Genomic DNA, 13,024 nt, shown 5'->3' on the forward strand with positions numbered 1-13,024 from the left:
CTCACTTGGTTCAAATTCTGATTTTACCACATTACCTATATGACACTGGGCAAATTTGCCTAAATGTGCTTCATTTTTCAGTCTATTAAAGGGGGTAATAATAAATATAACTCATAAGGTTGACATGAGAATTAAAGCCAAATTAATCTCTGTTTAGAATGGTGACAATACCTAGTGCCTAATAAGGGCTACATAGCTGTGAGCTATTGTCACAGTTGTCATCATCAACTCTCACAGTAACCCTGTGATAGTTAATTTTGAGTCATGACTAATTACAAACCCTACAAAGTAGATAGAACATTGACATTTGGGGAGGTTGGTTAAAGCCACAAAGGCAAGATGTGTGGCAGGTCCCTTACTCAAGCCCTGGCAACTGGTTCCAGAGTCTGGGCTTTTCATGCTGCATAACATGGCCACACTGTGTACCAGTAGCTTCCAGAATAATTGTCTACAGGTCATTTACATATTATGTCCCCCCTCCCCTTGTCATCATGTCAAAGAAGCTTGATTTCCCCCACTAACTGCTTTTCTTTTGAGCAGAAGTAAGAGTCAGCTACGCTGTAGTAGGAAGAACTCCCACATACAAATGACTAGGGAGGAGGAGGATGGAGCTGGCAGCTCCTGAGCATCTTCCACGTGTGAAGTGCAGAGGCTCACACTTCGCAAACATCTCGTTTCATCTGAACAGAGACCCTGTTGGGTATATCTTATCCCCATTTTATAGATGAGGAAACCAAAGCTGATCTTGTCTGAAATCACAAAGAATGGGTCTGACTTCAAGGCTTTTGCCACTAGGCTAAGCTGAGAAATCAAATGTAATGATAGTCTATTGTGAACTCTTCGGTCAAGCAATTCTTCAATAACCATTATCTAATTTGCTTGTTCATGAAAGGCAGAGAGCCTGGCTTCTTCCAAGTGACTTCACAGTGTCACTCTGCTGAGGTGTGTTTTGTCCTCTTGTTCCCTTCCAGAGGAGATCTGTACCCTCGTCATCGCTGAGACTTTCCCTGAAGATGCAGGGGTCTTTACCTGCTCGGCAAGAAATGACTACGGCTCAGTAACCAGCACTGCCCAGCTGGTGGTCACCGCAGGTATGTGAGGAGTAAGAAATGACAGGGTTCTGTCCCCAGCCCTCCGTGTGGCTTGCCACGGGGGAGAGAACTGTCCCAGGAGGAGTGCCCAGCCATTGGGAATGCGTGCTGCCACTCCAGGAGTTATCCTGAAGGGCAGTGTTTCATCAGCAAACAAAAGGCTTTGGGGGAGGGGGAGTGAAAGTGGAGATGAAAAACAAAAAGATAATGATGATGGAGCAGCTGAACACCCATGGAGCTATTTTTGTAAATCACCCATGCAATCTTGGTCTTGGAAGCGATGGAGCTGGTTTCCTAACATGCTTCATGCTAACCCAGAATCATGCTCACATCAGAAGGCCACCTGGGCATGGGAGATGCTGTCACTGTTTTGAGCAGCGTCAACACAGGAGAGGAGATATAAGTTCAGAAAAATTCAGGTTGAACCCACGTTTGAAACTTCTGAAAAAGTAGTACAAAAGACACCTGATGGAATTTGGAGAAACTGTAAGATCTTAGATATCAAATTTCACTGACAGTGAAATATAACTATGATATGAAAAACTACAGCAATATACTATTAAAACCAATATTCAAAAATGCCTGGATATTTTTTAAACTCCAAAATTTACCACTAGCAAAGACAACATGAAACAGCTTTTCCTTTAACTTTAGCTTGCTCTTTTCTGCTATTATTAATATGCTATACCTTAGTTTATTTTTATTGCCTCGTCTCTATTATTTATTTTACAGCAAATGTTACAATATATCTTTGACCAGGCCTGACACATAGTGCACATAAACAGGGAATCAGTAAATGGGGTTGTTGGCTGGATGAGAGAGACATGGAGAGAGCAGTGGAATCGCACTTTGATTTCTTTGGAAGAGTGGGAACTTGGTGCTAGGGGGCAGCAGAGGCCCAACCAAGACTGGGTCAGGGAGCTTAGCGTGGGAATTGTTATTTGTCTTCATCTTAAGAAAAGAACTGTGGATGCTCAGGCAGAGCTGATGTGCCTCAAGATAGCTTCCCTAGAGTGTCGAAAATCCCCTCTCTGCCCTGAGTTTTGGCACCCAGTTCTGTCAACAACAGTTGAGCATCATCTTTAAAATAGAGGCTCCTGAGAGGGAATTGAAAGCTAAAAAAGAAAAAATGAGGGGACATATGTAATACTCTCAACAATAAAGGTTTTTTTAAAAGATACAGTAATGTTTTAATAAAATGGAATGACTAAAGAAAAAAAGGAAGGTAGGAAGAGAGGGAAGAGGGAGTAAAAGAAGGAAAGGAAGGGAGAAAGAAAGGAAAAGGCTCACCTTAATGGGAGAACGGTTGATTGAATGAGTGCTTTAAATGTGCATGGTCGGAGCTACAGAGCGGGGAAGAGCCCCGTGTTTTGATTCTGGTTGGCTTGAGGACTGTCCCATCAGGTGGCCACAGCCATCGTGCAGTCTCCAAGCATATGGCCCAAACTCCGGACTCTCAAAATCTGTTGGCAAAACTTGGCATTTTTATCTGGGGTAGGTAGGCCAAGCATAATAAACAAATACTGCTGAGCTCTCCTCCGTTCACCTCGGTAAGCGCTTTTGAGTACATTCCAGGAGCTCTGCTGGGCTCAGGGCAAAGTGAGAAATCCAAAGAAGACATGATCTTACCTCAAAACATATTCAGTTTATTGAGAGTAAAGAAAAAAAAATGGGGGTGGAAGTTGAGTTATGGCTGTGGTGATCATCTAACTGGAAAAAAATTATCTATGAGGTCATAAGACATTTCCCTTAGACTCAGAGCTTTACTTAACTTTCAGTAGAATGAATCCCTCCCTGTTCATTGCTTATCCCATAAAACCTTAGGGCTTGAGCTAATATTAGTAAAGCTCAGATTGGATGTTCAGTCGGATCTGTGGCTGAGCTGTGAGAAGACAAAGCATTAGTAGTTGATACTGTATCTGTTGTCATTTTTAAACTAAGTTCTGTCTTTAGCTCTGGCTTGAAATGAATAGGTAGCTGCTTTCCCCACTTGTGGGCTCATTCAGGAACTGAAACACTAGCAGTCGCCCAAACAAGCTGGGGCGAACCAAGCCCTCCAGCTGGCTTCGCTCCTGCATTAGATGCCAGGCGCATAGTTACCTCTTTTGTGACACCAGGGTCCGAGGGATCCTCAGACCATCCATAACAGCGTGAATGTAACTGTTGAGTTAGTAGCATCGTATTATTTGTTCCCTCTCTTTCCCCTTCCTCAGCCAACACCGAGGACTGTAGCTATGACTCCACGGGTGAGTCCAACAGCGATCACTTCCAGCACTTCCCGCCTCCCCCTCCGATCTTGGAAACCAGTCCCTTTGAGTTGGCTCCAAAGAAACCAGCCGAGATCCAGCAGGTGAACAGCCCGGAGTTAGGCCGCGGCATGGCAGCCCTTCAAATGCAGTTCAGTTCTGCCGAGAGGGAAACGAACGGAGTGCACCCCAGCCACGGAGTCAACGGACTGATTAATGGCAAAGCGAACGGTAATAAATCTCCCCCAACACCAGCTATCCTGCTTTCACCCACGAAGGAGCCGCCACCGCTGCTTGCCAAGCCGAAACTGTGAGTATTTCTGCATGTTTCGCAACACTTTCCTTACCGCCGCTAAATCGCCTCTCTGGTCAGTGAAAACTCTTTGCCTGTACTCAACTCGGTGGCACGTTGCCCCTTCTGCAGGCCAGCTGTCTCTGGCTGATGCGGCTCTGCTACCAAGTGGGGTCTTTGAAAAAAAAAATACAAAAGATACCTAAAAATCAAGAAGGTACATGAGGAGCTCGGTGACCTCTGCCCTTTGCTAAAAAGCTATAACTGGTTCCAGCTGTGAAAATATCTGTGCTCTGTGTGGCCTTCCATTGTACAGCAAGGACGTAGCCGCTCCCCGGAGGTGATGGGCAAGGGGACCTGCTTTGAGCTCTCTGTGAACAGCATTTCCAAATGTTTTCAATGTAAGAATCGGTAAGGAAATCTGATATAGATAAGCACAGGAAGACGAGGGGCTGAGGATGGGAAATTCATTGTACAGAACCTGGGAGGGGAATGACACCAGGGATAGCCGGCTGGTCAGGAAGAAGAGCGCCCTTCACAACACGACCTCCGAGGCTTTGGAATTTCCATGAATACCAGCTTCACATTTGATTTCCACTATTTTCTTAGGATGATAAACCTTGCGGGAGCTGTTTCCATTGGCACTCCACAGCAGAAAGTTGTTATGAATGGAGCCCTTACGGTGTCAGAGAGAGACAGAAATCAATTACCTCCAAAGATTCTATCGTAGCATAACAGACCTTGAGTTACTGCCCTGATAGAGGTCAGTGGAAATGTCAGCGTCATATAAAATGCATACATACTCGACGAGGTCACATTTCCTCAGGAATGAATGTGCCGGGATCTAGGAAAGCCCCTTAGATTTCCCCATGATGGCTGATGTTTTTGGTTTGGGGCAGGAAAGATGACTTTAGGGATAGGAGTTGTTTCTCTGTAGTCTACTCTCTTTTCTCTGTCATCCACTCATATATTTTGGAATATCCTATATATTTGTACATTACGTGATTGTTTACCAAGTGATTTCATGAACATGATTAGACTAATGAAATAAATCAGCCAAATGAACACCTTAAGTTAACAAATGGGCAGACAATTTTATAAAAATGAACTTCTGGGCAATCTCGTGTTGCAGTTTCAAAAATCGGTCTATGACCACCCTGCCCTTAAGCCTGTATGCCGTCCAGACTCGGTTTTCAGGCAGTGGGGCTACTAGGTTTGTATACCGTCGTGTGAAAGGTGCCAGGTGAACATTTAATACCTGTGCTCCATCTCTGTTGAGATGCTGAACAGGTAAAACGAGGTCAAATGCGGTAGCCTTAAAAGAGATACACACTCTATAGCTTCAACCCATAAAATTAATTGCCACAGCTGACCCCTTTTATCTTTGCATTGTGAATATGTATTTCTAGTGCTTTTAATAAAACAAGGGACCTGCTCTCCCCGGGTGGGAGGGGGAGATAAGGGGAAGGAAGGTTAGGGGGAGAAAGGGTGGATGTTGCTTAATGGCTGGGACTTGACTGTGCTCTTGATTAAGTGACCTGTGTCCATGGTAATGGCTGTCATAAATTAGATGCGAATCACAGGAGAGCAGTGGAGGAGCTGTTAACAGGCATTTCTGCCCTTCTTATCTCAGGAGTTTCAACAGCTGCTCAGCTTTTAGCTCTGCTTTATGGTGATGTTAGTGCGCCTGGTGGGGGCGGGGACATGTCTGCAAAACATAGACAACAATTCTGTGGTTATTAAGAGGATGAGTAGCTTAAGCACAAGTTTGAAGAGTGACATCATAATTTGCCTATTAGTCAGATTTTTAATATAAAATAAGATACAGGAAAAATAGACTTTAGTGTTTTAAGATCTGTATAGAGAAAGGCAGGGCACCTAATCACAAAATGCTAGAAATAGCATTTATTGGTACCAGTTTTTACCACCATTTTCTTTTCTTAAAATCTTTAGGTGTTTAAGTATATCCTTAAAGCACCACCTAGCTATTTTCATATTGTATGCCTGCCATTTACTTGATAGAAAATCATAGGTGATGACACTTGAAAGTATATGTTCATTTTAAATTTTTCTTATGGATTATAATACTTTATTGGCTTTTGTTTTCAGTACAAAGTAAATGCATCTTGATGTGACAACTTAAATAATACAGAATAACTCACTCTCACTGCTTCTCCTCTTCCAAGCCACCCTCTTTGGGTGACTGACTTTATTGCTTTGGGCTGAAGTCTTTCACTCCTTTCTCTATTATCACGGTCTTTTCTGAAAAGTTTTGTTCATTGTTTTAACAGTTGTATCCATTGATAGAGGAATGTTGTTGAATGACATCTGCCATTAATTTAGAATAGCATCTAAGTTATTGGTAATCACACATCTTTTAATTTCTTTTTATACATTGGGGGGAAATTAGATTTTGCTTCTTATGGTTGGCAATGAAAAACTTTGGATTGCTCTAATCTTTTCTCATTAGCCTATCATTTTATTCCTCTTCCTAAAAGGAGAATTTATGACATTTCATTCATCTGAATCAGTTGTAATCAGACCAATAGGAAACAGTGAGGAGGGGGCAAATAATAGGTATTAAAGTATTTATCCTCGCAAAAACTTAACCTGAAAATGGTTGTGGTTTCTCAGATTTCTGAAAATAGATCATTTTAATTTTTTTACATATTTTTAAAATATATTTTTATTGATTTCAGAGAGGAAGGAAAAGGAAGAGAGAGAGAAACACCAATGATGAGAGTGAATCATTGATTTGCTGCCTCCTGCTTGCCCCACACTGGGGATTGAGCCCACAACCCGGACATGTGCCCCAACCAGGAATCGAACTGTGACCTCCTGGTTCATAGGTTGACCCTCAACCACGGAGCCATGCTGGCCAGGCAAAAAAGATCATTTTTAGAAAGAAAATATTTTGCATTTTTTTCTCTCAAATCGCTCCAATACTGAAAAAAAAGAAAAAAAAATCAGACTAAAATGAAAAGATAAAAATGTCATGAATTCTTCTAACAAGGTCTAGCCCTGATCTTCTATTATCCAATAGAAATCTTCATCAATGGCCTGTAACCCTCCCAGACTCCAGTGGGATCTGTCATGCCTACCCTGAGGCTGAGTTCCTGGCTCAGTGTTGAGGAGGCATCTACTTTGGTTCCTGCATCTCCAAGTGTCTTTGTCCCTGATACTGCCCCTCGAGTATAGTCAAACATGAGGACATGGGGGCCATTTGATAAGTATTAAGTTTATTAATTTTAAATTTTTCTTATGAATTATAGTACTTTATTGGCTTTTGTTTCATTACAAAGTAAAATGCATCTTGATGTAGCAATTTAAACAATACAGGAGTAATTAGAGAAAAAGTTAACTCTTACTGCTTCTCCTCTTTCAAGCCACCTTCTATGGGCACTTTAGTGCTATGGTCTGAGGTCTTCCACTTCCTTCTTTATTATCATGGTGTGTGTGGAATGCCTTGCCACTTGCTGTGGGACCAGAAGTGCCCTTATACACTGCACAGGGGAAAAAAATTCATAAATAAGGGCTATGTATGTGACTGACACTCATAATCTTCTATTACAGTACAGAGAAAAGAAGCAACAGGTGCTTCAATCAGATTTCTCATCAGAGAAAAAGTGACCTAAACAAACATAAACCCGACTTGTGAATGATCTGTTATATTATTTTCCTTGTTTGGAGTGCCCCAAATAAGTCTGGTGCCTCCCACTCTCTACAAATCATACCTGAAGGTTCCAAAGAATTTTCTTTTTTTTAGGGCTCAGTGTGTGAATAGGAAACAACGTCCCTGCTTTTCTTAATTCCTATCAACTCATTCATTCTAAGGTATTAGGGATTTTATATGTCACTCAGTCCACTTCTGGACTGACAAAATAAAGCTACATCTTCATCGTAATAAACGATCATAAGCACAATAATAATTCCTTGTGCAAAATCAGAGACGTGTTCTTGCCCTGCACTTGGGGGAGTGAGAGGTGATGTGTTTAAAAGACAGAAGGGAAGGAAATAGCAGCCTGTATCCCTCTCCGTTTCAGTGACTTAGCTGGGCCAGGCTTGCCGTATTTGGAAGTTCTTTATGGTTTCCTCCATGCTCCTCAACACACATTGAAGCACAAGTTGTTCCTTTGCTGGGAATGTTCTACTCCTTGGAATGTTCTGCTACTAATGGCTGCCTCCTCCTTGCTTTCAACTCTCAGCTTAATGGCACCATCATCCCTGACCACCCAATCTAAAGCAGCCACCCAGCCATTCTCCAATAAATCAGCCTCTTTAATCACCACATGGCCTGTCATTACTTTTCATAGTTTCCTATTACCTGCTTGTCGGTTTGTGTATTGTTTTTCCCCACTATTGTAATGAAAGCTTTTTGAGAGTAGGGACCGTGGCTGTTGTTTTCACTGCCCTTTCACCAGGACCTAGATCAGGGCCTGACAGAAGGAATGCTCAAAACATTTTAGAATGAATGAAGCAAGAGCAGATCGAGAAGAAGGAAGAGAAAGACCTCCCACGTATACCTCACCAATCCCACAGTTTTCCCACTTTACAATACTTTTAAAATCGACATTATTTATCTCATAAACAAAATGAATATGAAAGCATTAAATAAGAATCCCATGAGAGTGTGGCAGGCGGCGGGGGGGGGGGGGGGGGGGGAGGGCGGGGGGAGCGGGGGAAGAGGGCCTAATATATGGAAACGGAAGAAGATTTGACTTTGGGTGGTGGGCATGGTGCAATATAGAGATCTTGTGACATAGAAACCTACACCTGAAATTTATATGATCCCATTACTCAGTGTCACCCCCAATAAAATTAACTTTTAAAAAGAAGGGTGGGGGTAAGAATCCTTTGGGATAGAATTACAGTAGAAAACTTTGTCCAACCAAGTTACTTAGTGTGGGAACCCTTTCGGCTCCTTCCTCATTTCTCCTCTGTTCTCATTTGATTAACATCTTGTGTGAACACATTATGGAGAAAATGAGACATTTGGAAGGTCTAGGTAGGAGGACGTTTTCACTCTCTAGTACGTACTTGCAATGTCAGTTGGCCACAGTACAATCAAACTATTTCAAGGTGTGTGTACTTGACATGTTAACACCCCCCTCAGATGCCAGACTTTTGATGAAGAGCTGAGAGCTTCTGTGCTACTCCCTTCCTGTCCTGTTTATGTTGGACGGCGGCTCGTGCTCCAGTGTGTGGCTTGGTCAGTGTAACTTAGAAAGTGGAACATTTTTCCGTCCTTTAACCTCTGCTCATTAGGGTTCAAGATTTCACTATATTACTGTTTGACATTAGAATACAAATAGTTTCCTGGGTTCTGTTCTAGTAAAAACCTTACCTGGTAGATTTAAACACACATACACACAAACACAAGGGCAAAAAGATGTTAAGTCAAACAATTTGGAGCAAAATAAGTAACAAAGGTCAAAGAGATGTCATCATTAAGCAATTGTAAAGAGGTCTTTAAATGTATGTAAATGTATGTAAAAATCTAGCACGCTTTTTATTCCCTCACTGTTGGTTGAGCATCCACAAGTGTTGGGTAATGCAGGGTTCTGGAGACACAGAGGTGAACAAGACAAAAGCAAGCATTACCTTGGAATAATTTATAGTCCAGTGTCCTCTAAGATCATTATGGCAAGACTATACATATAAAATTCTACATACATATTAACCTCACACAGATTTTGTAGAAGAATGACCAATTCCTAAATTAGATTCAGTGCAATCCAGTTGTCTTGTCTTCCCAATTTAATGTTTGGAAGATACGCCATTTTGCTTTTGATTCAAAAACTTAGGCATCCACTCCCATTTCTCATTAAATGATTTTTGTTATCTGCTGAGTCTAGTCAAATAACAAAGCAACATAATAGCAGTGAAAGTGTAAACTATGGAGCCAGAGGAATGTGGGAACATTCATGGTCTTCATTCTGAAGCCCCTGGCTGTGCAGATATGGGCTCTTCATAAATATAATACGATGATGGCTTTGCATTAACAGTGTTGGTGTTGGATCCCTTTGAACACCACCCCTCCCTGAACTGGAAAGTCCAATCAAGGAACTTCCTGAAGTACGAAACTTTTAACTAAGAAATAACATTTTGATGTGTTTTTCCTCATGCTTTCTTTCATGTAAATATTGGCTCTGTCACAGTGTCACATTCTTAGTTATTAGGATAACAGTGCTTTGCTATGCTAGTCTCTTGGTGAATATAATGTTTTAATTACATTTCCAGAAGAAGGTCAAGTCCTTATGTTTATGGTTAATAGTTTCATGTGGTGTCTAAGGTATAGTTGGAAATATTTGCAGATACCCTGTGTACACTCAAAGTAGTACTCAGCCATCCATAAGAGATACCATAGGTACATCTCAAATACTTGGTGCTGTCCATGAAAGTATACATGATGATTCAATAATTCTCCCACATTTCCACCCCATTTTGCCTAAATAAGTATGAGCGCTCCTGTGGTGATTACAAAGTAAGTTGAAAAAAGTAATCTCTGCTGGGAACCTTTTATTTTTAAGGGAGGAGGGCTCAGAAAGAAGATGGAGCCACATTTGAATAATGTACTCAGAGGTAATGCCATGAATAGGATGTCAAAACATAAACAATTTCATGTCAAGCAAAAAAAAATGCTTGAGACAAAATGATATATGCAGCTTAATACTAACTTTATGGAAAAAAATCAATAAAAGACTTTAACCAACTAAAATGAGTATTAGACATTTAGAAGGAAATACACCAAAATGTTACCTGTGGTCTCTGAGTGGCAGAATGTTGAGCAGATTATATTTCCTTATTAACCAGTACTGCTTTTCATCAATAACGATTATCAGTTTTATGATTACAAAGTATTATTTTAAAATAAATAAATACTTTGGATCCTCTCTCTCTCTTCCCCCTCCTCTGTAGAACCTCAGCTCACCCTGCTCCTCATCATGGATGCTCCCTGCTCAAAATAATAGTCACCAAAAGCTCCATTTTGGGCACAGTTGGAAGCAGGGTGCTCTCACCTTGTCTCTCGGAGCCCCTCTCTTATCCTGGAAGCCAATGTCTTCAGGACTCCATCTGGGTTTTTGGAACCCAGTCTAGAAAGCCCTCCCCAGAAAAATGCCCTGTACTTCAAAATGACTGTGTTTCAACACAAATATTCTCTTTTAACATTCCTCCACCCCCACCAACCCAAACTCCCATTTCTCCAATTTCCCATCTCAGGTGTTAGGACGAAAGTGCTATCAGTAATGTAATTTTTCATTTTAAAGCCAGAAATAAACTAGATATTTACAAGAGCAGTGTTAATGTATAATCTGTATAAGGCCTTCCGCAGAAAGGATGACAGCTTTCCCTTAGAAACTGTGGTGAAGGAGAAAAGATGTGGTGAAGGAAAATTGAAGTTCTGATTTAAATAATAGTATCCGTAAATTATGTGATGAAGGCATGGACCTTAGGAGGAAGAATAGTTGTAACTGTGAGATTAAGAACAGTGAAAAAGGCTGAAGAGAACTGTGAGAAATTATAAAAATAAAAAATGAAAACAGAAAGGAATGCATTTCCCAGCAATAATGAGAGCCCATTTGAAATTAGAGTGAAAATTCATTTTTGAGTCAGTGAATGAACATGGGTTCAGGACTTTAGCCATGATCAGCACTCTGAAGAGAGATATAAAGTGCCTATAGAGTTGGCGGTACTGGCAAGATGGAAATGCTGTAATATTTAATTTGTTGATTGTGAGAAGTATCACTGAAATCAGCATCCATGCAGTGTGTAGGGTCAGAGAGGAAAGTAGAGTAAGCCAGATTAGGATTTAAGGAGAAAAGACATAGGATTCAAGAAAATGGAAAGGGTCAAGAAAATGGAAGTTATACCAACAAGGTAAATGACTAGAGAGAGTGTGGGATAGAAAAATGTGAAAGGGGAACAGTACTAGTAGGTGATAAAAGTGAGGTCTCTTAAAGTTCAAGATCTAAAGACAGAACTCCTTACAAGTGATGAAGGAACTTAATGTATCTGCTTGAGTGAGCAGTTTAGGTGGAAGCTGAGGTCACAGGAATAGAGGAAGTGGTCAAGGAACCATGAAGTCAAGACGTTAAAGGGAACATTACCATGGATGGTGGCCAAAGTTAATGGGAGGAAAGCAAATGCTAGTTACTATCAAGTCATTGAGAAAAATGAGGAAATACCAAAGTTGATGGTGACAAGCAGGGAAGAGTAATTATAGGTGGAGCACACTGACTTCAAATAGAAGCAGATGTTGAGTGATGATGGCAAAAGTGTTCGAAGAATAGCTTTGGGAAACAAAGAGCATACAGAACCCTCCTTGCTCAGAGAAGATCATGACGGGTTTAGTAACCTCGTCAAGGAAAGTCAGATTTCAGTTAAGGACAAAAGCACTCCCAATGAGACTTTGGGGAAGTGGGGATATTGATTAGAAACAGTTATGGATGATGAAAGGGATCTAGAAAAGGGACTTTAAGGGACAATTGATGAAGGAAGAACAGGAAGAGGGGAGAGTTTGAGTCTGGGGAAATAAGGTGAGAGAACAAGAATGTCATCCTGGGGGTCACTTGCTGTCATGTCATGAAGAGCCACTAAGATTATTCGTAGTTGGAATCTGATAGAGCCATTTCCACTATAACTCATACTTCTTTTTTAGCCCCTCTTTATTTCCATTATATTGCAGCACCATGGTCCATTTTGTAGTTACTAACCCCGTCTATTGAAGTAAGATCTTGAGTTGGGGTGTTACTGAACAAGGCTATTTCTATATTTGTATATTTTGAAACCTTCTCAACTAATATGAATGTATAATCCATACATGTTGACTGGCACTTCATGTCTACAATTTTTACTACTAGAGGATTTATTTCTGTATACTGCAGGCTGAAATACATTCAGTTGCCAATTTTCTACCATTGATTCTTTTATTTCCTGTGAATGTGTAAGTTTTCCATTCAAACTAATGCATCACCTAATGGTGAGAACATTTGTAGCAGGGAGGTTTATTTTAGTTGGTTTCTATTACATGTGTAAAAGCAGACTGTTCATTCTCTCAACAAACCTAAGAATGACAGTTTCCTTACTTGGCTAAAGTTGTCATTACAGACCTTGTGAATAACACTGGAGTCGATGCCGTGTGTTTTTTTAATCTTTTCCATATGTGCCAAGGAATTAGATATTCTTTCATTTTTGTTTTAAGAATAATGTGCATATTAAGTTAATTCGGTAAGATATGTAGATTTTATGAAACTACGTAGATTTTCATTTCCACGGCTGAATAAATCACATATCAGTTTGAGCACACAAGTTGCTCCGTTATTCAAAAGGACATTATAAATTCATTGCTCTCAGAGCCTCAAACTTTGCCATACCAGTTTCATGTTTTCTGACCG

The 13,024-nt window shown here is 40.8% G+C and overlaps 1 protein-coding gene across 6 annotated transcripts in view; it reads left to right on the forward strand.

The window, feature by feature from the left end:
- Window positions 1-13,024, forward strand: part of PALLD (palladin, cytoskeletal associated protein) — a 410,231-nt gene that overhangs the window by 207,023 nt on the left and 190,184 nt on the right. For all 6 annotated transcript variants that reach the window (XM_070415445.1, XM_070415446.1, XM_070415448.1 and 3 more), the window contains 2 exons: window positions 972-1,091; window positions 3,305-3,647. In XM_070415445.1, coding sequence (XP_070271546.1) covers window positions 972-1,091; window positions 3,305-3,647 — 463 coding nt within the window. The remainder of the gene's footprint in view (window positions 1-971; window positions 1,092-3,304; window positions 3,648-13,024) is intronic.

Source organism: Myotis yumanensis, unplaced genomic scaffold (assembly GCF_028538775.1).
Source record: "Myotis yumanensis isolate MYYU_CA2020_CCGP unplaced genomic scaffold, mMyoYum1.0.hap1 SCAF_5, whole genome shotgun sequence".
Taxonomy (NCBI): Eukaryota; Metazoa; Chordata; class Mammalia; order Chiroptera; family Vespertilionidae; genus Myotis; species Myotis yumanensis.